The sequence below is a fragment of the Acipenser ruthenus genome, chromosome 18 (genome assembly GCF_902713425.1).
Source record: "Acipenser ruthenus chromosome 18, fAciRut3.2 maternal haplotype, whole genome shotgun sequence".
In the NCBI taxonomy this organism is placed as follows: Eukaryota; Metazoa; Chordata; class Actinopteri; order Acipenseriformes; family Acipenseridae; genus Acipenser; species Acipenser ruthenus.
The window spans coordinates 11,534,313-11,559,998 of NC_081206.1; the positions used below are offsets into that span (position 1 = coordinate 11,534,313).

Sequence of the window (25,686 nt, forward strand, 5' to 3'; positions counted from 1 at the left end):
TCTATGACAGGGGTTAAGTTGTGGTTAAGTAAACACACATGTATCAAATGTGAAACAACTAAATACTGCTACTAATAAATAATAAAATCAATACATAGTTAGAATACATAAGCTGTGTAACAATATAGGTAATATTTCCCATGTTGATTGCGGTGTTGCTTGATTGCAGAAATCCCAGAAAACTTTATTCAGAAAAGCGTGTACTCAAGGTATTCAAAAAGGTCACCTGAATCACAATGCAGGATCCACATATTACTGTGACATTTCATCAAGTATGTCAGGGTTATTGAAACTGAAACAATGGGCTTGTCGTATAATACTTAACACTAAATGTAAGGGTCCACTATTTCATCGACTTACTTTGAATGGAAAATTGCAATCTATCGTCCATGGCTATCTGTGCTTTAAAAAACAGAGACATAACTTATAATACAAGAGGCCAGTGGCGGATGTAGCGGTAGCAACTGTAGGCACTGGCTACCAAATTATTCCACTTGCCTACCTATTTCCCGGGGTGTTGAAAGCATTTTGAACAGAGTGCACACACTGAAAGCATCAGTGCTGCTGACTGCTGCTCTGCTCACTCCCATTGTATTGCAAAACAGGTACGTCTTTTTAGAATCAACTGCAACTTCTTATCCGATAATAGTCCTATAATGGTAATAATGGGCATTCCATGATATTTCCATACATGTGGAAATACTCAAGGAGTCTTGTGTCATTACGCATGTCCTATAATAGCCACTAGCACCCCCCCATTCGCAGCTGCAAGAGACCCCTTTCTTAAACATCTACTTGCTTCGACAGAACTAAATAACCTACATCCGAGGGGTAGTAACTTGCCTGACTTACGCAACAACAAAATTCGGTCCCCTGGTCTCCGGGCTGGTCCTGGTCTCTGGGCTGGTCCTGGTCCCCTGGTCTCTGGGCTGGTCCTGGTCCCCTGGGCTCCGGGCTGGTCCTGGTCTCTGGGCTGGTCCTGGTCCCCTGGTCTCTGGGCTGGTCCTGGTCCCCTGGGCTCCGGGCTGGTCCTGGTCCCCTGGTCTCCGGGCTGGTCCTGGTCCCCTGGTCTCCGGGCTGGTCCTTGTCCGCTGGTCTCCGGGCTGGTCCTGGTCCCCTGGTCTCCGGGCTGGTCCTTGTCCGCTGGTCTCCGGGCTGGTCCTAGTCCCCTGGTCTCCGGGCTGGTCCTGGTCCCTTGGTCTCTGGGCTGGTCCTGGTCCCCTGGGCTCCGGGCTGGTCCTGGTCCCCTGGTCTCCGGGCTGGTCCTGGTCCCCTGGGCTCCGGGCTGGTCCTGGTCCCCTGGGCTCCGGGCTGGTCCTTGTCCGCTGGTCTCCGGGCTGGTCCTAGTCCCCTGGTCTCTGGGCTGGTCCTGGTCCCCTGGTCTCTGGGCTGGTCCTGGTCCCCTGGGCTCCGGGCTGGTCCTGGTCCCCTGGTCTCCGGGCTGGTCCTGGTCCCCTGGGCTCCGGGCTGGTCCTGGTCCCCTGGTCTCCGGGCTGGTCCTGGTCCCCTGGTCTCCGGGCTGGTCCTTGTCCGCTGGTCTCCGGGCTGGTCCTAGTCCCCTGGTCTCCGGGCTGGTCCTGGTCCCTTGGTCTCCGGGCTGGTCCTGGTCCCCTGGTCTCCAGGCTGGTCCTGGTCTCCGGGCTGGTCCTGGTCCCCTAGTCTCCAGGCTGGTCCTGGTCCCCTGGGCTCTGGGCTGGTCCTGCTCCCCTGGGCTCCGGGCTGGTCCTGCTCCCCTGGTCTCTGGGCTGGTCCTGGTTCCCTGGTCTCCAGTCTGGTCCTGGTCTCTGGGCTGGTCCTTGTCCCCTGGTCTCCAGGCTGGTCCTTGTCCCCTGGGCTCCGGGCTGGTTCTGGTCTCCGGGCTGGTCCTGGTTCCCTGGTCTCCAGTCTGGTCCTGGTCTCCGGGCTGGTCCTTGTCTCCGGGCTGGTCCTGGTCCCCTGGTCTCCGGGCTGGTCCTGGTCCCCTGGTCTCCAGGCTGGTCCTGGTCTCCGGGCTGGTCCTGGTCCCCTGGTCCCCTGGGCTCCAGGCTGGTCCTGGTCTCCGGGCTGGTCCTGGTCCCCTGGTCTCCAGGCTGGTACTGGTCCCCTGGTCTCTGGGCTGGTCCTGGTTCCCTGGTCTCCAGTCTGGTCCTGGTCTCCGGGCTGGTCCTTGTCCCCAGGTCTCTGGGCTGGTCCTGGTCCCCTGGTCTCCGGGCTGGTCCTGGTCCCCTGGGCTCCGGGCTGGTCCTGGTCCCCTGGGCTCCAGGCTAGTCCAGGTCCCCTGGGCTCCGGGCTGGTCCTGGTCCCCTGGTCTCCGGGCTGGTCCCGGTCTCCGTGCTGGTCCTGGTCCCCTGGTCTCTGGGCTGGTCCTGGTCCCCTGGGCTCCAGTCTGGTCCTGGTCTCCGGGCTGGTCCTTGTCCCCTGGTCCTGGTCTCCGGGCTGGTCCTGGGCTCCGGGCTGGTCCTGGTCCCCTGGTCTCTGGGTTGGTCCTGGTTTCCTGGTCTCCAGTCTGGTCCTGGTCTCCGGGCTGGTCCTGGTCCCCTGGTCTCCGGGCTGGTCCTGGTCCCTTGGTCTCTGGGCTGGTCCTGGTTCCCTGGTCTCCAGTCTGGTCCTGGTCTCCTGGTCCTGGTCTCCGGGCTGGTCCTGGTCCCCTGGTCTCTGGGTTGGTCCTGGTTCCCTGGTCTCCAGTCTGGTCCTGGTCTCCGGGCTGGTCCTGGTCCCCTGGTCTCCGGGCTGGTCCTGGTCCCCTGGTCTCCGGGCTGGTCCTGGTCCCCTGGTCTCTGGGCTGGTCCTGGTTCCCTGGTCTCCAGTCTGGTCCTGGTCTCCGGGCTGGTCCTGGTCCCCTGGTCTCCGGGCTGGTCCTGGTCCCCTGGTCTCTGGGCTGGTCCTGGTTCCCTGGTCTCCAGTCTGGTCCTGGTCTCCGGGCTGGTCCTTGTCTCCGGGCTGGTCCTGGTCCCCTGGTCTCCGGGCTGGTCCTGGTCCCCTGGGCTCCAGGCTGGTCCTGGTCCCCTGGGCTCCAGGCTGGTCCTGGTCCCCTGGTCTCTGGGCTGGTCCTGGTCCCCTGGGCTCCAGGCTGGTCCTGGTCCCCTGGTCTCTGGGCTGGTCCTGGTCCCCTGGGCTCCAGGCTGGTCCTGGTCCCCTGGTCTCTGGGCTGGTCCTGGTTCGCTGGGCTCCCTCTGTTAAAAATAAGTAAAGCTTTGGAGCGGAGAAACTATTTCTTTTTCTTTAAGCATTTAAACGATCCCAGCTGACATAACTTGTCATTTTATAGCTAGAAATTTAAGGGTTTTTTTTTTTTTTTTTTTTATAATAATACTTCTGCTTTTTTCTGCTCTCAATTATATTCATAAATTTTTTATCAATTTTTTTTACATTAAATAATTCTTTCTAAACAATTCGTTTCTCAGTTGGGGTCCGTGATTAGTACTGGGTTTGAAAAGGGGTCCGATAACAAAAAAAGTGAGAGCCTAAAACACTCGGTTTAAGTTTACATTTAATGTATTTTTTCATTATTATCCTGTGTGAAATAATAAATATACACAAAGACGATTGCAAATGATTGAACTTTCTCTATGGAAACTGTTTTGTTTTTTTCAATTATATATATATATATATATATATATATATATATAATCTTAAAACACAAATTATTGTACCTTGTATGAGAGCGCATATTCTGGAGGGGTGTAAATGACATCACAAAATGGACATGCGCATGCACAGTTTGTGAAGGTAGCCCATTTGGAGGGGAGGCTCAGATTTTCAGAACACCGTCCGGGTTCATGAAGTGTATAAACAATGTTGAATCGAGGTATTTTCTTGGCACAGGTTTGTTGCTTTTGGTTACAGCATTAGAATACACAGATGAGACACTTGCTCAAAGTACCCCGTGGCAACGATCTCTCTCCCTAGTCCCCAGACACAACCTAACTCAAAACAGTCCAGCAGCCACGTCACAGTGCAGAAGGTCTTTTTTGCTGTTATAATTCTAACAACCAATAATTAAGAACCTTTGATTCTGCTAAAATCAGAACTGTATTTTTACTTTCAATATTTGTATCTGTGGTGGACACATTAAAACATAAGACATAAAACATAATTAAGACATTTGCCTCACAGTCTCCACTAAATATCTTCAAATAGGTTTCTGGCTAAGGACTGCCAAGGACAGCACTGCATTGAATATTGTACCAGTCTTGACAGTCATCACTCAGGAAAATCGTGTTTGGGTAAAATAGAGAACAAATGCTCCACATGGCCATTCAGCATTGTAGTAAATTAATCAAATTTAAGGTACCACTGAAGCATATTTTTAAAGAAGAGATGAATATCGATTCAGGGATACTAATTTATTTAGCAAGTAAAAGGCATGACTGAGGAAAGATGGGCAATCAAATTGTCACCCCCAGTTGTTCTGTAAATCATTTGTTGTTGACATAATTTTTGTTGGTACTTTGCCATTACCTTGTGAATAATGGTCCAACAGGCAAAGAAATCCACACCTGCACAGAAAGCTTACTTTCCAGTGCTGCAGAAACAAGAAAGGGAGTTGTTTCAATCACAAGTCACCGCTCCTCTACACTTTACAACCAGCTTTACAACCAGCGAGTTTTTGACACAGAGAACTTAAACAATGTATTATTTGTCTACTATAATTAGTGTGGTGTTATGGTACTAATAGGATTCATTTTGTACATGAATTATTAAGATAAAGAGTGGAAGGGAATCCCAATCAAACATACTCAAAAAACAGGAACATTTAAAAAAAGTTTTATTAAACGAAGACAGAAATCATTAAATGTATTGGCAAACTAATAATACATGTATATTAAATTAGTATTAAAGACAACAGCTCGTAACAAGAATGTAAATAAAGACTAGCTCTCTACATCTGCAATGTGAACGTAGTCTGCACTTTAAAAACTACATATTACTATCATATCATAGAGCATTGTAAAGAACTGCTCCATTATTTGTAAGTCATTGTGGCAATGCGCCCCGCCCCTGTGTGCATTTGTGTGTTATATGTTGTATGTATGGTGCGTATGTTAATGTTGGTGTATAGTCATTGGTACACGGGATATAAACGGGTCTGTGTTTCACGTGTATTTAAAGTGTAGATTTGTATTTAGGCACGAGGAGAGCACAAATCACTTCACGTGCTGGTTAAATGTAATATGTGAGCACGGGGTTGCACAGAATTAATTCACGTGCTGGGATTCAAGTGAATAATTAATTAGTAATTGAATCCCAGCACAACAGTATATATAGATGCACGTTTCTTTCACTCAGGGTTAGGTGTTCGGTGAGTGGAGAACGGATGAGAGAGAAGGAGAAATACATTTAAATATCAATTGCTATTACGTGCTGTTAGGACCAGCACGATACTTGTTTATTTAAAACTCACCGTGTTTGTTTGTGTGTCTGTCCGTTTACTGTATAGTCCGTTTTGTTTGTCTTTTTATTTTGGCGTGTAGTGCTGTGTCCCGTGTTTTTGTCTGTTAAACCCTTTTATTTTCTGTGCTGTTTTATTAAATGCTGAGCGAAACCATTCGCTCAGCTCCACCAAACTCCAAGTCTCTGTCGTTTGTGTTCCTGTTTCTGGTCTGACGCCACCCACTCCGGCTGTCTTTGTGACACGTGGTGTCCTGCGTGGGATCGACAGCGCCTCCAGGACTCAGGCCAGAGCAGGAACCGCAGTTTGGATTTAAAAAAGAAAAAATAAATAAAAAATGGCAGAAGACGCCATCAAAATGCGGGACTGGATGCTGGAAAATGCTGGGCTGGAGGCCCAGTCTATCCCAGTAGTCGTCCAGTTCCTGGAGTTTATGGATAGGGAACGATGGGAGGCTTATGCAAGGGAACAGACCGTAAGCACCTGGGAGGAAGGTGTGGGGTTGGTCCTCAGCTACCTGGAGGCAATTATAAGTGGAACAGCAGCCCAGGTAGCAGTCCCACCAGCAGAGGAAGAATGCCTGCTGTCCCCGTCTCCACCAGCAGAGGAAGAATGCCTGCTGGTTTTGCGTCCACAGCCCGAGCGGGAGGAGCCAAAGCGTCCACAGCCCGAGCGGGAGGAGCCTGAGTGTCCACAGCCCAAGCAGGAGGAGCCCGAACGTCCTACGCCTGAGTGGGAGGAGCCCGAACGTCCTACGCCTGAGTGGGAGGAGCCCGAACGTCCTACGCCTGAGTGGGGGGAGCCCGAACGTCCACAGCCCAAAAGGGAGGAGTCGGTGCGTCCACAGCCCAACAGGGAGGAGTCGGTGCGTCCACAGCCCAACAGGGAGGAGTCGGTGCGTCCACAGCCCAACAGGGAGGAGTCGGGGCGTCCACAGCCCAACAGGGAGGAGTCGGTGCGTCCACAGCCCGAAGAGAGGGAAGTCGGGGCTTCCACAGCCCTAGGACCCAAGCTGCCAGCAGAGGGAGAATGCCTGCTGGTTCCACCTCCACCAGCAGAGGGAGAATGCCTGCTGGTTTCCCCGTCAAAAGCGGAGCCGCACCAGTTCCCTGCAAGAGAGGCAGAGCAGCACCAGTCCCCTGGAAAAAGGGGAGACTACACGCTGCTCCCACCTCCATCGGCAGGAGACTACACGCTGCTCCCACCTACACCGGCAGGAGCAGAGCAGCCGGAGCTGCCTCTGCCTCCGCCACCTCCACCGCTTCCTCCACTAGGAGCAGAGGAGCAGGAGCTGCCTCTGCCTCCACCACCACCAGGAGCAGAGGAGCTGGAGCTGCCTCTGCCTCCACCACTGCCAGGAGCAGAGGAGCTGGAGCTGCCTCTGCCTCCACCACCGCCAGGAGCAGAGGAGCTGGAGCTGCCTCTGCCTCCACCACCGCCAGGAGCAGAGGAGCTGGAGCTGCCTCTGCCTCCACCACTGCCAGGAGCAGAGGAGCTGGAGCTGCCTCTGTTTCCGCCACCGCCAGGAGCAGAGGAGCTGGAGCTGCCTCTGCCTCCACCACCACCAGGAGCAGAGGAGCTGGAGCTGCCTCTGCCTCCACCACCACCAGGAGCAGAGGAGCTGGAGCTGCCTCTGCCTCCACCACCACCAGGAGCAGAGGAGCTGGAGCTGCCTCTGCTTCCGCCACCGCCCGGAGCAGAGGAGCAGGAGCTGCCTCTGCTGCCCGTACCTCCACAGGGAGTACGGTGGCCGGAGCCCCAGAAAGGGGAGCTGCCGGCCACGAAGAAGGGGGACGAGGTCTGGAGACCACTTTCCCCAGCAGCAGTTTCGCTGCAGGAGTTCTTGTGGCCGGAGCCCCACAGGAGGGAGCTGCCGGCTACGAAGAAGGGGGAGGTCGGGGGACCACCTGCCCCCGCAGCTTTTTCGCTGCAGGACGGGACCAGCATGCTGTCAGCCATGCCACTAGCGGCAGGGGTGCTGACAGCATGGCCAGCCATGGGCCCACTGAAGCCTCCCTTCCCAGCCCGAGACTTTGTCCTGGACTGCTGGATTTTTAAGGGGGGAGGTGGCCGTTGAGGCCATGTGTGCTGCGCACAAGGGGGGGTATATGTGGCAATGTGCCCCGCCCCTGTGTGCATTTGTGTGTTATATGTTGTATGTATGGTGCGTATGTTAATGTTGGTGTATAGTCATTGGTACACGGGATATAAACGGGTCTGTGTTTCACGTGTATTTAAAGTGTAGATTTGTATTTAGGCACGAGGAGAGCACAAATCACTTCACGTGCTGGTTAAATGTAATATGTGAGCACGGGGTTGCACAGAATTAATTCACGTGCTGGGATTCAAGTGAATAATTAATTAGTAATTGAATCCCAGCACAACAGTATATATAGATGCACGTTTCTTTCACTCAGGGTTAGGTGTTCGGTGAGTGGGGAACGGGTGAGAGAGAAGGAGAAATACATTTAAATATCAATTGCTATTACGTGCTGGTAGGACCAGCACGATACTTGTTTATTTAAAACTCACTGTGTTTGTTTGTGTGTCTGTCCGTTTACTGTATAGTCCGTTTTGTTTGTCTTTTTATTTTGGCGTGTAGTGCCGTGTCCCGTGTTTTTGTCTGTTAAACCCTTTTATTTTCTGTGCTGTTTTATTAAATGCTGAGCGAAACCATTCGCTCAGCTCCACCAAACTCCAAGTCTCTGTCGTTTGTGTTCCTGTTTCTGGTCTGACGCCACCCACTCCGGCCGTCTTTGTGACAGTCATAAACAAACTTTTTAATCTCAAACACCTTCACAGGTAGCAATCAGTCACTTGTAGCAGCTGGACGGACAACTAGACTTGCCACACCACTTGCTCTCAGTTAAACAGTGTACACTAAATCAGCCCCATAGCCTCACGCATGGGAAAAGCAGCAACTGGCTAATAGGAAGTGTGAAGACTCTAGAATTTCAGAAAGCAGCTTGGTACCTCAGTAACCAATCACTGCTTTGCAATGTCTTTATGTAGAATGCAGGAAGGTGACAGTGGAGGTGCAGCATTGAGGTATCTACAAGGAATGTCATAACTTAAAGAAAAAATCTACATTAACTAATAAAACCATGGGACCAGCAAAATTATACTAATGAGATTCTCATACAAGGTAAGATCGATGTACTTTAAGAAGCAACATGCAGACTTGAGTTAAGATTTCAAACTAAAATCTGAAAGATTTTTTTTTCCTTCAGGATAAGCATTATTTGCAATCTTCAAACAGTTTGAAAGAAGAAGGATTTAACTGTGGTCCGTTATACAATACCTAAACATACACAATGACATCATAGTTAACAATACCTAACTATACACAAAATATTTATTCTGGAACCAACTCTGGTTCTTCATTGAGGCACCAAGAAGCCAGTTGCGGCTGGGGCAGAGATAGCCAAGCTCAGCAACAGCTGAAGAAATACATGTCAGTTATGAACAAGTCCAGAACAAAGTTTATATTGAAGTTCATACTTATTGATCTTAAGGAATGTGTAGTGTGTGGCGCTGGAATGATTCTTCTTGTTGGAATAGTATTGTATTCATTTGACACGTTCAGGTTTTGAACCTGTGATTAATCGGCTGAATGAGGTAACAGAAATACTGTAATGTGTGGGTTCTGAGCAGCAAAGGGAGTCTTCCCTGAGCTTGTCATGTGCAGGAGTGCTCACACAAGTGATTCATGGATCACCTTTCAACAAAGTGTGTGCACCATGCCCTCTCGGTTCCTGTGGACTTTGCTACAGTACAGGGGCAGAGTTCTCTTCTGTGTGAATGTGTTGGTGCTTTTCAAGTTCTGCTAAACTAGTGAATCTCTTGTCACATGCAGTACAGTTGTATCGCTTCTCACCTGTGTGAGTTCACTGGTGTTTTTTAAGGACCTCGGAGCGAGTGAAACTCTTTCCACATTCCATACAGTGATGAGGTTTCTCTCCTGTGTGTGTTTTCTGGTGTCTTTTAAGGGAACTTGAGTCAATAAAATTCCTACCACATATAGTAGTTATAAGGTCTAACTCCTGTGTGAATTCGCAGGTGTGTTTGAAGGTTTCTGAGCTGACTGAAACTCTTCCCACAGTCATTACAGTGATATGGTTTCACCCGTGTGAATTTGAGAATGATTTTTAAGTTTTGATAATTGACTGAAACTCTTTCCACATACGGCACAAAGTTGCGGTTTGACTCCTGTGTGAATCTGTTGGTGATCTTTAAAGTGTGATGAGCGAATAAAACTTTTCCCACATTCGGTACACAGATATTTTTTTCTCTTGTGTGAATTTGCTGGTGACTTTTAACCCTTTGCAGTCCATTTATTAAGTGCGCGTCAGGCGCGTCAGGTCCAATTTATTTTCATACGCGCAGTTAATTTTAGACGCGCTGTTTAAAATGTATTTTTTTTCACAGTCAAACAGGTTTAAATGGCCCTGCATATCAACAAAGCACTCACTAGGCTTCTCCAGCCCCGCCCCACCCGTTCGTTCGCTATCGCTTTCATCTGTGTAAGAAATAAATAATAATAAAAATAATAGTCGTACATACCGATCAATCATCTCCGGATCACTCGTTTTATCACCAAACTCCTCAATATTGCGATCAAAGTCATTATTTTATTACTATAACATCTGAAAAAAGCTCTGCAAATGTCCATGATAGTCTCTGTGCGCTGATGCACTCAGCCAGCTTGTTTACTATGACCGCCCCGTTATCTGATACCAGGGCCTTATGTATGACTATTCATGAGATACGCCTTTTTTTTTTCCGACTTGTCTCGGCTCCTGTTGCTACCACTCGGCAATTGAATGGTTTTCTCGGCTTTTTCCGGAGAAAAAACGACTAGAAACCCGTTTTTTGCATTGCTATAATGATGTCGGACCCAGTCCGACAAAAGACCTGAGAGGAATAATTGCAATGTCGGACCCAGTCCGACAATGGACCGCAAAGGGTTAAGTGTTCCTAAGTTATAGAAACTCTTCTCACATTCAGTACAGCGGTAGGATCTTTCTCCTGTATGAGTTTGCTGGTGTGCTTTAAGGGAGGCCAAGTCATAAAACGTCTTCTCACATTCAGAACAGTGATGTGGTTTAATTCCTTTGTGAATTCGCTGGTGTTTTTTAAGATGCCCAGAGACCCTGAAACGACTTTCACATTCACTACAGTGATATGGTTTCTCATCTGTGTGAGTTTGTTGGTGATATTTAAGGTGTTTCGATTGTCTGAAACTCTTTCCACATTCAGTACAGTGATAAGGTTTCTCTCCTGTGTGAATTTTCTGGTGTTCTCGAAGTTCTGATAAATTAATGAAACTCTTTCCACATTCAGTACAGTGATGAGGTTTCCCTCCTGTGTGAGTTTTCTGGTGTCTTTTAAGGGCACATGAGTCAATGAATTTCTTCTCACATATGGTGCAGTTACAAGGTCTTACTCCTGTATGAAACCGCTGGTGTTTTTGAAGGCTTCCTACCTGACTGAAACTCTCCCCACACTCAATACAAGTATAGGGTTTCTCTCCTGTGTGAATTTGCTGGTGGAGATTAGATAAAGGGGCATTCATAACAGAAAATAGAAGGCACTTTTTTACACAGAATTGTGAGAGTCTGGAACCAACTCCCCAGTAATGTTGTTGAAGCTGACACTCTGGGAAAATCACTGCATATTTAGCAGGGGCTTGATGCTCACATTGCTGGCACATGATTATTTTATTGTATTATTTCTAAAATGGTTGACCTAGAAATACCTTTCTGTATTGCCATAGGGACCAGTCTCCTCAAGAGATGGTGTGGCAGCCTGACGCCCTTCTGGAGTCCTCTGAATGCCTTTTATTTTGTTTGTTTTTTAAACCATTTAAATGTAAAACCATAACAAAACATGTATTAATGAATTTATTTTTATTGATGTATTTTAAATGGAATAATAATTTGAGCGCGGTGCGTTCCTAAAAACAATACTGCGCCAGAGATTTGTTTCATGTTCTCACCTCGAGAAAGAAGATCCGATTGGCCAGCTGTAGAAAAGATCGATCTTCTATTGGTCACACTCAACTCGAGCACGACGCAACCAATGAGCTCAAGCAATGAGAATGTGTGTACTTTGTTTATACTAGGTAGCTAAACAGGGCAGCTCCTCAGACTGAAGCGCTCTCTGCTAAGAGGGAGTTCAATAGAAAACGCTACTGTGGCACTCTGGCTATTGAACGCACACCTGGACATGGCTGCGAAAAACATATCACACTTCTTTACACCTTTAAGGTAGTTTAGCTATTAAGTCATATTAACCTGAAATGAAACCATAAAGTTAGTTTTAAATAAAATGTAGGTGCCAATGTATCAGCTGATTAGACTAGAACAAAATGGTGTTATTAATAATTTCTGTGACTATGTTGTGCATATGAGACTTTCTTCTTTTAAATGCAATCACAAAACCTTTTCTTAAATGCATTTCAAGACAGATTCCATGGCAAAAATGGCTGTTTAGGCATGATATTTGGCTTCTTACCTTTTTTACATATTATTTTAGATTTAGATTTAATGTTTAAACAAATTCTGGAATATATTAAGGGTGAAATTACTGTGGTTTTCTCCTAAATTACTGCACACCCATCCTTACAGTGTTATACTTTAACATTAAAATGTTTCCAGAAAACACTGCCACAAGTTATAATATGTAAAAATATATAATGATACAAATACTAAATAAAATACTTGTTTGATTGTATTACTATTTTTCAAAATAAAATATATACTGTAAATATGATGACATTTTTATTTCTGTTTTTCAGTGAAAGTGCAGGGAAAGAATGTTGCCCTCCCAAAAAAACAGTGCCCAGCTGCTAGCCATTGTGAGGACAAGAGCTCAGGTTAGTTAGTTGAGGATAAAAACAGCTGTATAATTTACTACAATGTTTTTTTTTATATAAAATAAGTAATAGAAGTAAACAAAAGAAAAACAAACTTGTCTTTGCAGAATTAGATGCTGAGAATAGCCATCCAAATGACATTGGATTACATAAAAACACACTTAAACTTGGACACATACAAAGCGATATGAGCTTTTCATGCAGTCATGGCAGCCTCATGAGAAATATGAATTCCCAAAGCAGAAAACATCAGACAACAAAGTGAGGTCATTCAGAAGGGAATGGCTCACACAGTTTCCTTGGTTGCTTTATTCAGCAGTTGATGATGGAGCCTATTGCAAATACTGGCTGATTTTTGGCAGAACAGGAAAAAATGCAGAGAAACTTGACAGGTTCTACACAAGTCCTTTAAAAATCTGGGGATCAGCTGTTACAAAACTGAATGAGCAAGAAGAAAAATCACAATTCCACAAAGCAGCAGTAATATCTGGCAATGATTTTATATCTGTGATGCAACAAACTACAACACCTGCACATCAGCAGTTGAATTCAGCTTATAGAGAAAGTGTGGAAAAAGTGTGGATTCAAGCAATTTTACGCTACGTTGACCAAAACAATGATATCAGAGAAGATTTTGTGGGATTTTTGGGAGTGTGAAGATGGTGTCTCAGGGTTAGCAGTGGCAAACTTGATTTTAAAAATAATTAGGAATCTTGGCCTGGACATGACATGCTGTGTGGGTCAATGCTATGATGGAGCTGGAAACATGCAGGCAAGTACAGAGGTGCCTCAGCTCTCATTGAGAATCGTATCCACGTGCTTTATACACACATTGTTTTATACTCTGTGCTGTGTAAGTGGTTGCCGGGAAAAGAAAATCAAGACGGAGCTGTTCTCATTTCCACCTCATGAAGGGACCTGCCCACAATTATAGCAGCACTGTGTTATTTCAATACACATCCCCAAAGTCTTAGATATAGCTCCAGCTGATTCGGAATGTTTGCAGAATGGACATGTATCAAATAAACTAGAAAATGAGATCCGGAAATGATGTATTTCCTTTAGGAATGAGGTCTTTGAGGAGGATCCCACCTAAAAAAAAAAAATATTGCATTTTTTCAAACTTCGTATTGGGATTTCATTTGCATTTCCTGACAACACATGCACAATCGTCTACACACCTTTCAGTGAGAAGGTCGAATTTGGCCACAAATTCCATCTCCCTATCAGTTTCTGAGAACCCACATGTACATTTAGAGGAAAGAGAACCATTGGCAAACATTTGAAGAGATTTTTAAAACCCAAAAAGTAATGACTAAAGCGAAGGTTTACAATTTTAGAAAAGCAAACTATGAAAGTATGAAACAGAGACTAAGAGAAGTAGATTGGGGTAAAATAGAGAAGACATCCACAGAAAAAGTATGGCTGTTTTTAAAAAAATGTAGGACTAGGAGCTCTTAAAATAAACAAATCCCCTGGGCCGGATGAGATCCTCCCAATAGTACTCAAAGAAATGAAAGAAGTTATTTACAAACCGCTAACCAAGATCATGCAACAGTCTCTTGACACAGGGGTTGTACCGACAGACTGGAGAATTGCAAACGTAATACCGATCCACAAAAAGGGAAACAAAATCGAACCAGGTAACTACAGACCAATAAGCCTGACTTCTATTATATGTAAACTTATGGAAACTATAATAAGATCCAAAATGGAAAATCACAATATCCTAGGAGACAGTCAGCATGGTTTTAGGAAAGGGAGATCATGTCTAACTAACCTGCTTGACTTTTTTGCGGATGCAACATTGACAATGGATATTTGCAAAGCATACGACATGGTTTATTTAGATTTCCAGAAAGATTTTGACAAAGTCCCGCATAAAAGATTAATTCTCAAACTGAACGCAGTAGGGATTCAAGGAAATGCCACATGGATTAGGGAGTGGTTAACATGTAGAAAACAGAAAGTACTGATTAGCGGACAAACCTCAAAATGGAGTGAGGTAACCAGTGGAGTACCACAGGGATCAGTATTAGGTCCTCTGCTATTCCTAATCTACATTAATGATTTAGATTCTGGTATAGTAAACAAACTTGTTAAATTTGCAGACGACACAAAAATAGGAGTGGCAAACACTGTTGCAGCAGCAAAGGTCATTCAAAATGATCTAGACAGCATTCAGAACTGGGCAGACACATGGCAAATAACATTTAATAGAGAAGTGTAAGGTACTGCACGCAGGCAATAAAAATGTGCATTATAAATATCATATGGGAGATACTGAAATTGAAGAAGGAATCTATGAAAAAGACCTAGGAGTTTATGTGGACTCATAAATGTCTTTATCTAGACAATGTGGGGAAGCTATAAAAAAGGCTAACAAGATGCTGGGATATATTTTGAAAAGGGTGTTGAATTTAAATCAAGGGAAGTAATGTTAAAACTTTACCATGCATTAGTAAGACCTCACCTAGAATATTGTGTTCAGTTCTGGTCACCTCTTTACAAAAAGGATATTGCTGCTCTAGAAAGAGTGCAAAGAAGAGCAACCAGAATTATCCTGGGTTTAAAACGCATGTCGTATACAGACATGCTAAAAGAAATGAATCTATTCAGTCTTGAACAAAGAAGACTATGCAGTGATCTGATTCAAGCATTCAAAATTCTAAAAGGTATAGGCAATGTCGACCCAGGGGACTTTTTCGACCTGAAAAATGAAACAAGGACCAGGGGTCACAAATGGAGATTAGATAAAGGGGCATTCATAACAGAAAATAGAAGGCACTTTTTTACACAGAATTGTGAGAGTCTGGAACCAACTCCCCAGTAATGTTGTTGAAGCTGACACCCTGGGATCCTTCAAGAAGCTGCTTGATGAGATTCTGGGATCAATAAGCTACTAACAACCAAACGAGCAATATGGGCCGAATGGCCTCCTCTCGTTTGTGAACTTTCTTATGTTCTTGCTTTGTAAAGATAGAGCCTTTTCTTTTTTGGGGGGACATGTTGCATCCATCCTGCCTTGCAGTGCTGTTCAGGTGTCTCATCCATATTTGTTTTTGTGTTTGAAATAATGTAGTGAAAGTGAACAGTAACATTAATAAGGTGATTGTACTTCTAGTATTTGAAGATAAAGGTCTAATGTCCATGATGCAAGCTTACTGTTCTTTACTTTCTTATACTGTATTATCCATCGTAGGAGTGGAGTATTACATTTAAACCTTTCTACCACTGCTACTTTTAATTTCAGTAGACATTCCCAGGTATATTACTATATAGAACGTCCTGAAAAGTTAAAAACGCATCTGTCTGTTCAACCTCAATGCAGTAAAACCACAAGTCCACTAAATTAATAGGATTCTATCTGTTTAACCTCAATGCAGTAAAACCACAAATCCACTAAATTAATAGGATTCCTTACTCTTTTTTTTGTAAAGATTACATCGCTCACCCTGACAAAAAACAAAACAAACTGATCATCCATTAACCACGTAAGATGTACAGCTGTGGCCAAAACCTTCACATCACTTAGCATTTTAGGGTCGAGACAATGTGGTGTGTAATTCAATATGATAACGTCACCTTATTCTGCAGATTTCATTCGATTTTATGAAGCAGAATTAGTTCATTCTATAGGGTGAAGCAAAACATTTGGCCAGCGCTGTATGCATAAAAACATGTCCTCATCACATCCATGTTTTCACTGTTTCAAGATAGATTGTAAATCACATTCTGGCAATTATTAATATTTTTGTTACTCTTGTAATTATGACTCATTAAATTAGGATTCTATTGTATTGAAATTGCCACTCATAGTCACACATTATCATAGACCAGCCCATAAGGAAACAACAGCTTTTAAATGAAGGTACGATGAATAAATATATAACTGAAAATGTGCTTCATACCTATTGCACCACCCACTCGATATATCGCCGATGTCGGGGTCCAATATAAATCAGCTATATATCGAGGGCTGTGATATAGTGAGAGACCCATAAAAAAACAAACAGGCTAACAAATACTGTAGAACCACTCGCTCGTTTTATCGGGGGCGTCAGGGTCCAGTATAAATCCTCTACGCAACACACTTTTTCTAATTTTTCGTATAAAAAGCAGCACACCGTTTTAGTTCGTACTGTGGAGGGTAATTGCATCTCTTCAACTTCAGTCTCCAATTAATTTAATGAGTCTTCCTCTCCTTTCTCAAATGCACAGAACCAACTAAAAAGGAAATGTGGGATTACATGAGCTCGACCCTTGCAGTCTCTCATCAAAACTTAAACTAGAAATTAAGAGTTCTGGGGTCATCTTTGATCCTGATCGCTCATTTGAGAATCATATTAGGGAACTTACTAAAGTATCTTTTTACCATTTGAGAAATATAGCCAAACTTAGACCAATTATTTCTGTATCTGATGCAGAGAGACTAATGCATGCCTTTGTTTCATCTAGAATTGATTATTGTAATGCACATTTTTTCTGGTGTCCCAAAACGTGTGGTATCTCGCTTGCAGCTTTTATAATAGCCATCTTCCCAATAAAAATAGATAGAAAGCAGTGACATGAGTATCTTGACAGTGTTTTTTGGCCATCTTCCCTGAGAAATACTTTTGTAAAACATCTTCCCACTAAAAATATTTTTTCCCCCAGCTTGCCTCATAAAACAATGTATACCCATCTTCCCAGCAAGCAAGCTGGCATATTCCCACAAAATAATAGAAAAATAATAATACATGAAATAAAATAAAAAATAAAAAAAATGTATACCCATGTTCCTAGTTAAAATAGCTAGAAAACAGTGATTTCAGTAACTGTAGTGTTCTTTGGCATTGACAGAAACTAGGCATTGCCATCTAGTGTATGGAGGATTTATTGCAGGCAATCATCCCATCTTCCTTTTAGTAGGACCCCAATTTACTGTACAGTATTCGTGCATGCGTGTGTGTAGCTGCCACAGTAAGTAAACAAAATGATTGTGTCCAATGGGTCCTCTTTCAGCAATGACAAAAGGTAGATTTTCTGACTGAGATCAAGCAATTGTAGTTCAATATACATTATTATACCGACAGAAATATTATTATTATTATTATTATTATTAAATAATAATAATAATAATAATAATAATAATAATAATAATAATAATAATAATAATAATAATAATAGTGGTTTCAAGTGCGGTATTACGCTGCGTAGCAGTTTAAAGGCAACTAATACGGTTTACAGGCATAGTGTGGCCAGGGCTTATGAATTGTAGAGTGCGGAGAGCGTCAGGGTGTTTTGAAAGTAGTGTGTTGTTTTGAACGTAGAAGTAGAGTGTTATGAACGTGATTTGTGTATTGAAAGTGACTGGTGGAGTGTTTTGATGAAAACACTCCGAGTGATTTGAGCGTACTACACCTGTACAATCTAATAAATCACACCCCTCTCACTGGAAATAATAATGACAACAATAGTAATATTAATAATACTGATAAAACGTTTAACATAAATTACAATGGAAACAACGTTTACATATTGCTTACTGAGACCTTTAAGCGTCCCAAATACAATTGAAGACTTAGCTACGATCACATAACTGTGAATTAATCAACGAAACAGAGCAATTACAACCGTCCAAAAGATTAAAAGCAAAGCATAAAGCAATCATTAATTAATGTTCCACTGTAACCTGCAACTCACCAGCTCGCGCCCTCCAGAAGTTGCTAATAACAACGAGGCTTTGTGTTAATTACCGGAAAGACAACATGTGTAATGTCTGTCACCTGTTTTGTATCGTCTTGATAATTTTAATTAATCAAGTAAATTCGTTGCTTGTTAGGAGGGGAAATAATATAGGAGAAATGGGAGGAGGAGTTTGCGATACGAAACGGGAGCGCTGAGTTAAGCGCCGCTCGAGAAGTAAAGAAAGAAAGAAAAAAAAAGTAAAGAGAGAAAGGGGTTCGAGAGGGGTTTTTTGTGGTATACTACGCCACGGATTTTGGAAAGTTAAACCTGGACGTTTGTGGTTTTGAAGGCGTATGTAGTATCGAAAGTGAATTTGACCTGAATTGGCTGTTTCAACTTACTGCAGATGACGTGCAGGTTCACCGACCAAACTAAGTAAGACAAAACCTTCTTCCTTTAGCGGTTGTGATATTTTCCCCTCGAATAGTACTGCATGTAAATTATATTTTAAATATTAAGTATAATTATGTTAGTTTAATGGGGTGGGACATTAGAACTGAAGGATTACGTTATAAAGTATTATTGCAGTCTGCTTGTAGTATGTTATTAAAATCTAGAGAGGGGGGGGGGTGTGTTGATTGCTGACTGGGTTTTAGCGCAGCCTACAAGGGTTTTGCAAGTGTGTGGATTTATTATTGAGTTTATTTTTGTTGTTGGCTTGTTATTGCACATTGAGTTTTATGAGGTTCTTTTGAGTGTGTGAGTTTGATTTGATGTTTTGCAGTTTGATTATTATTAAGCACTTTAGTTTGGAGTTCCTTTATTATTTGATTATTTGTTAAACCCTTCTAGGTGTGCTCACATTTATTGTGCGCATTTAACCTCCCCATTCTATAAAACTTTGATTTCACAATGTCACTTTATACTGCTGCTACTGTTTGTAATTACTGAGAGATATTTACTTCAATATGATTTTAATTAGAGTAGTAAATAAATATCATTGGTTTTTATTTCTTGTGTAAAATTGGCATTCTTTGAGCTCCCCAGTTCCTCCGTTCTTTTATTGCTAATATCCAGACCTCACTGGTCTTTTAAATCGTTATTTTACAAAATGTAAAAGCAGTATATGTTTTATGCAGCGGTGTAGTCCTAAATCTGAAAGTACCACAACGCCAATAAAATACAGATTTTCTTGAACAAAAATGATACAAATTCGCGTTGTATTTCTGTTCATTGCGCTTGAGGTAACATCTATAGGTAATGCATGCGTCTCGCATGCGACTTTTATAGGCTACTCCCCCAATCAGTGCTGCCAGATTGTCTGTTTTCCAGCCAAATGTGTTTGTTTTGAAAGCATCTTGCGGGTAAATACTGTTTAAATACATCCCGTTAAAATCGGGATCGTCCCGATATTAGGGGCTTTGTCCCGCGTTCCAATTGAGGTACTGTCGGGACGCCATTTGTCCCGATTTTTAGAGTAAACGTTGAAAACCCAGTCGTAAAATGTGAATTTTTTTATTTTTTCGTTAGGAAATTCCGTATGCTGTACTGTCTCGCGGTGCAACAGCATACTGGTTTAGGTCGTGTTGTTTGCATTGCATCTATCCAATCACGTTAACCTGCAATCATATGATGCGGTATGCCTCATGTGTTTTACTTGGTGCATCTGGTTTTACGATGAGGCGCCGTTCAGGAAAAAAATCATTCATTCAATGGTCATTCATATTGGTTTGCTAGCATATGTATTGGTTTAATAAGGCATATCTATGGGTTTGCTGGCATATATATTGCTTTAATGTGACTATATATATATATATATATATATATATATATATATATATATATATATATATATATATAGGTTTGCTGGCATATGTATTGGTTTGCTGGCATATGCATCAGTTCTCTTACGCATGCATTGGTTTGCTGGCGCATATATCGGAAAATAATTCTAAGCAGGCACCATTTAGACTGCCTCTGGTCCTGCTTCATAAGCACAATTTCGCCTTTGTTTTATTTATGTACTGTTTTCCTGTGGGACATACTGTAAAACTGAAATCAATATTTCACATTTATTAAGACACTGAGGTTTTTTCTTTTTTAAATATTATTTTCCTCAGGCAAACACCAATGGACATCGAAAGCAGGTGCACAATTAAAGCGAAAGGCCCCACTTTACGTTCGCTGCCTGCTACCGGCTAATGCAGTAGGGAAGTAGGTGACGTAATCACACACAGAGACATAAGCCCAATATACGCTCCTGGTAAGGGAGCCGGCTCTTTTGTACAGCGGTATCGGCGCTATGCTTTAGTGCGAGGGGTCGCGCCCGCCCTCCATTTGTGTGTGGATTGCCTCGCTCTGAGTGATGCGCCTGCCTGCGAGAACGATAGGTTGCGTATGCAACCCTGGTTCCCTGAAATAGAAAATAACCATCAAGGTATGGGATATTGCCGTCAGGCAGTAGGGATTGGCTGAGCTTTATAGCAAAGCTGCCGATAGGTCTCTGCGCGAGCTGCCGTGTAAGCCCGCCCCCCTGGGAGCTTACTACATGCAACGCGCAGAGACTCTCTTCCTCTTTTGCTCTTCAGGCCGTGAAGGCTTCCGGAGCGACCTCGCGGCTTGATGGTTATTTTCTCTTTCAGGGAACCGGGGTTGCATCCGCAACCTATCGTTCGCTTTCAAGTTGAAAATAACCATCAAGGTATGGGAACAGTGTACCCAAGCCGTCGTGAGGGAGGATTCTCGGCAGTAGGACAGACTTGCGTCATAACACAACTGCGTAGGCAATACATCTACGCATATGCGGAGCTGCGCCTCAGCGTCTATGCTCGCAATGACACCTGTCCTAAGGTGGAATAGTGAACACCATATAGTCAACCACTCTATATGTCCGCATCCTGAGGCATCATAGAGTGTAGCACAGATGCTCCAAATAGTGGAACAGAGGAATCCAGTACGTTAAACCAGTAAAACCTCATAAAAGTATGCGGTGTAGCCCAACTGGCTGCCGCGCAAATATCAGACACCGGCACCCCTCTAAAGATGGCCCAGGATGTCGCCATACCCCTAGTGGAATGTGCCTTCAACTGCCCTGGTGGTGGAAGGCCTGCAGATTCATAAGCTAATTTAATAGCATCCACTTTCCAGTGGGAAAGGCGTTGTCTAGACAACGGCTGACCCAAAGTCCTAGAACCATGGCATACGGTCAATATAACACCTCAATGCCCGCACGGGGCAGAGCATGTGTAACCATTCTTCCTCTGGGGAAGAAAAAGGAGGAGGATGGAACGCCATCAGCTCGACTGGTTGGTTCATATGAAACGGGGATAAGATATGTAAAAAGGCCGGATTTGGACGAGTACATGATGAATGCACTGACAGTGCATGTAGCTCGCCCACATGTTTGGCTGATACCACTGACAGCAAAAACGCAGTTTTGATAGACACGAGCTTCATATCCACGCTGTGGAGAGGCTCGAATGGTGCCTTGGTAAGGGCTTCTAACACCACGTCAAGGCTCCATGACGGTAAACTAGTCATCCTTGGAGGCCGCAAGTGTCTTGCGCCCTTCAGGAACTGAGATGCCAGAAAATGGCAACCTGGTGATAAACCGTCAATGCGTACATGGCAAGCCGATATGGCAGCTAAATACACCTTAAGCGTAGAGGGAGATTTCCCTTCATCTAACAGTTTTTGTAGAAACTGTAATATCACTGCCATAGGGAAGGATATTGGGTCATGGCCCTCCGCCAGACACCAATCTTGAAACAGCTGCCACTTGTACATGTACTGCGACCTAGTAGAGGGCGCTCTAGCACTCTGGTCGAAATCACCGCCTTCGAGAGCCCTAAGGCTGACATGCGCTCCTGTTCAGGGGCCAAGCCCATAGCTGCATGAGCTTGAGGTTCGGGTGCCAAAGCCCTTCTTGGGCCTGGGACAATAGGTCCGCTCGCAGGGGAAGCTCCCTCAAGTGACCGTGCAGCAACTGCACCAGGCTCGGAAACCATATCCTCCGAGGCCACCGAGGAGCAATCAGGATCACTGTCGCTTGCTCTACCCTGACCTTCTCTAAGAAAGCGGGGAGCATTGGAATCGGTGGAAGCGCATATTGGAGCCCTGGCGGACATTCGTGAGCCAGTGCATCGACTCCTAGGGGGCTGTCGAGGTCCCTCACCGAGAACCATAGGGGGCAGTGCGTGGTCGAAGAGATCTACTTGCGCTATGCCGAACCATTCCCAAACGCGCTCTACCACCTGAGGGTGGAGACGCCATTCCCCCGCAAGAGGGCCTCCTCTGGATAGGAGATCCGCTGCATAATTGACTCTGCCCGGTAGGTGAACTGCGCACAGAGAGGTCAAACGCGGTTGTGCCCATAGCAACATCCGTGTTACCATCCGGTGAAGGCGAGGGGACCGTAGGCCGCCCTGGCGGTTGATATACGCCACAACCGTGGTGTTGTCTGACCGCACACTAACACGTGCTTGCCTATAAGCACTGGCAAGAAGTGCCGGAGGGCGAGGTATACCGCTCTGAGTTCCAGAGCATTGATGTGGGCTGACCTCCAGGGTCCTGACCACACTCCGCGGGTCCCTGAGCCATTCCAGACTGCTCCCCAACCTTGGTTGGAAGCGTCGGTCATGATAACTTCCCTTCAGAAGATGGGACCAAAGCGTATGCCCTGGAGGATGTTCGACGGAACTTTCGACAGTCGTCCAGATAGTTCAGCAGTCGGACGCCTTGAGCCCGCAAGGGAGCTAGAATGGCATCCATACATTTTGAAAAGGTTCGAGGAGCTACTGACAGGCTGAATGGAAGGACACAAAACTCGTATACCCTGCTCTGAAATGCGAAACGCAGATACTTCCTGTGACCCGGGCAGATGGGAACGTGAAAGTACGCATCTGTCAGGTCCACGGTGGTGAACCAGTCACCATGTCGGACTGACTGGATGATGTGCCTGTGCGTAAGCATCCTGAACGATAACACCCGCCGGTATTTGTTCAGTACTCGCAGATCTAAAATAGGGCGGAGCCCGTCGTCCTTTTTGGGCACCAGGAAGTATTTGGAATTTAACCCCTGGTCGATCAGAGCAGGGTCTACTTGTTGAATGGCACGCTTCCTGAGCAATGCCTGTATTTCCACATTCAGAGCTGAGGACTGAACCGAGTCCTTCACTGCAGTTACCACCACTCCCCGGAAGGGGGGAGGTTTTAACTGGAACTGAAGGGTGTACCCGGTGAATATAGTTTTGCGCACCCAGATGTCGTTGGTGCATTGTTGCCAGAACTGGAGCTGTGGGACAGTGTAGGGGTGGGTTAACAGCTGCCTGGAGTTTTCAGGGCTGTTTCGGCTGCGCTCGTTCGCGAGGGGCCTGGCCAGAGCCACGAGGGCGTGGCCTGCCACCTCCTCTAGGGCGCCACCCTCCGCGCTGCGGTCTTACAGACGTGGATTTGCCGCGCGCTGATGGACCTGAAGGGGAGGTCTTACTACCCCGTGGTTGCGCCTGCTGCTGTGGCGGTGCTCTGCGCCACTGGCGCTCCTGCGGCCGCCTTGGCTGGAAAGGTTTGTTTGGCCACATCCTTGCCAACTGCTGCGACACCTCACGCGCCTTGACGGAGCGTTGCAGCATCTCCTCAACTGCTGGGCCAAACGTGTGCCCTGGTGAAATTGGAGCATCCAGCAATGGGACCTTATCAGGCTCCTGTACCCTCGCCTGCGAGAGCCAGAGCTGCCTTCTTGCCACCACAAGAGAAGCGATGCTCCTGCCCTGCGCTCGCGCATTCAATTGAGCCAACTTCACCAACAGCTGAGAAATTGTGCCCAGCTCGGTCCTAAGGGCAACGGAGGGGCACTCAGGCAGATCCTGGATGAGCGCCGCCTGGTAGACCGTCAGGAGGCTGCCCACGTTAGACAGCCTGACTGCCTCTGTAGCTGCGGCCTACCCCTTTTTCAGGTGGGTCTCCGTGATCTTGCATTGCCTGTTAGGGCACAAAGGGTCCTTAGTCAGCCCTGATAATGTTGGTGCCTTCACCAACACGGCGAATGCAGCGCCCACCGGTGGGAAGGATGCTAACCCATCTTTGCCCGCCGCTTGCATTGTGAAGGCCGAAGCCTTGCGAGAAGTTGCAGGGGCGGAGGCCGGCCCCCCCCCAGGTGGACTGCACCTCCTTAATAAAATCCGGGAATGCCGGTAGCATCCTGGACTGAAGGGGCTGGACTGATGGCAACTCAAATAGGGAGCGTCGTGTTGGCTCTAACATGGGCCAGTCCACGCCCAAGTGACGGGTTGCCCTCTCCACCACTGACCACATAGGGTCATTAGTGTCCAGCACTTCAAGGTCGTCCTGCCCAGAGTGCTGGGATGCCACCTCGGCCTCTGTGCTCTCCTCCTCCAAAAAGGGCTCAATGTCGGATGCGTCCCTTGAGACCGCATCGACATCCCACACTTCCTGGGGTTGGCCGTGAGCCACTGGTGGAGGAGCCACCGGCTGATTAGCGATGGGCCCAGCCGATTGTTCTGGAACCCGAGGCGCCACGTTCGCTAAGGTCATGAGGAGGGATTGCTGTACCATCATGACCTTCATAAACTGTGACATTTTGGAGGTGAGCTCAGCCACTCCAAATCTGTCCTGATGTCGTCTGCCCCATGGAGGGGAGCGAGAGTGCCTTCTACGGCGAGGCGATCAAGATCTCGACCTGGACTCCCGACGGGGACGTGCCCCGCGAGAGGAGGGGCTGCGGGAACGTTCCCGAGCACGCCTGGCTGGGGACCTCTGACCAGCTGTAAGCTGCGAGGATGGGCTCCTGGAGAGCTGCAACGCCATCGGCGGCGTCATAACAGACGACGGCGGAGCCGAGATAGTATGGGACGACCCCGAGGATGGGGACTGACCCCCAACCGCCCTCTTTGCTCTCTGGCGAAGGGTGCGTGTCTGGAACCTCGCACATAGATGGCAGTATGCCTTCTCCTCCAAGGCAGATGCGGCGTGCTCCGGCCCCAAACATGCTATGCAGTCATTGTGCGGATCGCTGGCAGGCAACGTCGAGCACCGAGCGTCGAGCGTCAAGCACCGACGCGTCGAGCACCGAGCGTCGAGCGTCAAGCACCGACGCGTCGAGCACCGAGTGCCGAGCGTCGAGCACCGAGCGTCGACGGTGCGTGCGTTGAGGGAAGCGCGTCGAGCACCGAGCGCCTAAGCGTTGAGCGTCGAGCACCGAGTCCCCAAGTGCAGACGCGCTAGCACCAAGCGCTGAAGCGCTGCACCAAGCGGCAAAGCGCTGACACCAAACGCCGAAGCGCAGCACGCCGGAGCGTGAGTACCGAGCATAGAACGCTAGCACAGACGCCTAAGCATCAGCTGACCCGCAGAGCGGAGATGCTAAGTGCTGGTACAGTGACTTGGATGCTGTGCACTACTTACCTGTTGGTGCTGGGGAATTGCGCTTTGTGGTAGTCTTCCTCTGTGCAGTGAATGGGAATTGTTTTTTTTTTGGGGACGCTGCAGCAGCACTATATGCTAGTGATGTGTGACTGGGGCACAATAATATGTGGGCACAGTACAGCTACCACGTGCTTGGTGGAACACACCGCAGAGGTATTATGTGGGAGACTGCAGTGCAGGCTCCACACACGTGGTCTAGCCAAGGCAAGACCGGGGCTGCAGATACGCGCGCGGCCGAGGCCAACGCAATGCGCGTCCTTCACAAAATGTGTGTGTGTATATATATATATATATATATATATATATACACACAATATATACAATTT

General features: G+C 46.2%; 1 protein-coding gene across 1 annotated transcript; it reads right to left on the reverse strand.

The window, feature by feature from the left end:
• Positions 1–188: 188 nt before the first annotated feature.
• Positions 189–24,490, reverse strand: LOC131698710 (collagen alpha-1(I) chain-like). The gene is made up of 4 exons (XM_058992168.1): positions 24,225–24,490; positions 23,861–23,896; positions 844–3,152; positions 189–226 (listed from the first exon to the last, which is right to left on the reverse strand). The coding sequence occupies exons 1-4, from the start codon at positions 24,488–24,490 to the stop codon at positions 189–191; spliced, it is 2,649 nt and encodes an 882-aa protein (XP_058848151.1).
• Between the last annotated feature and the right edge of the window lie 1,196 nt (positions 24,491–25,686).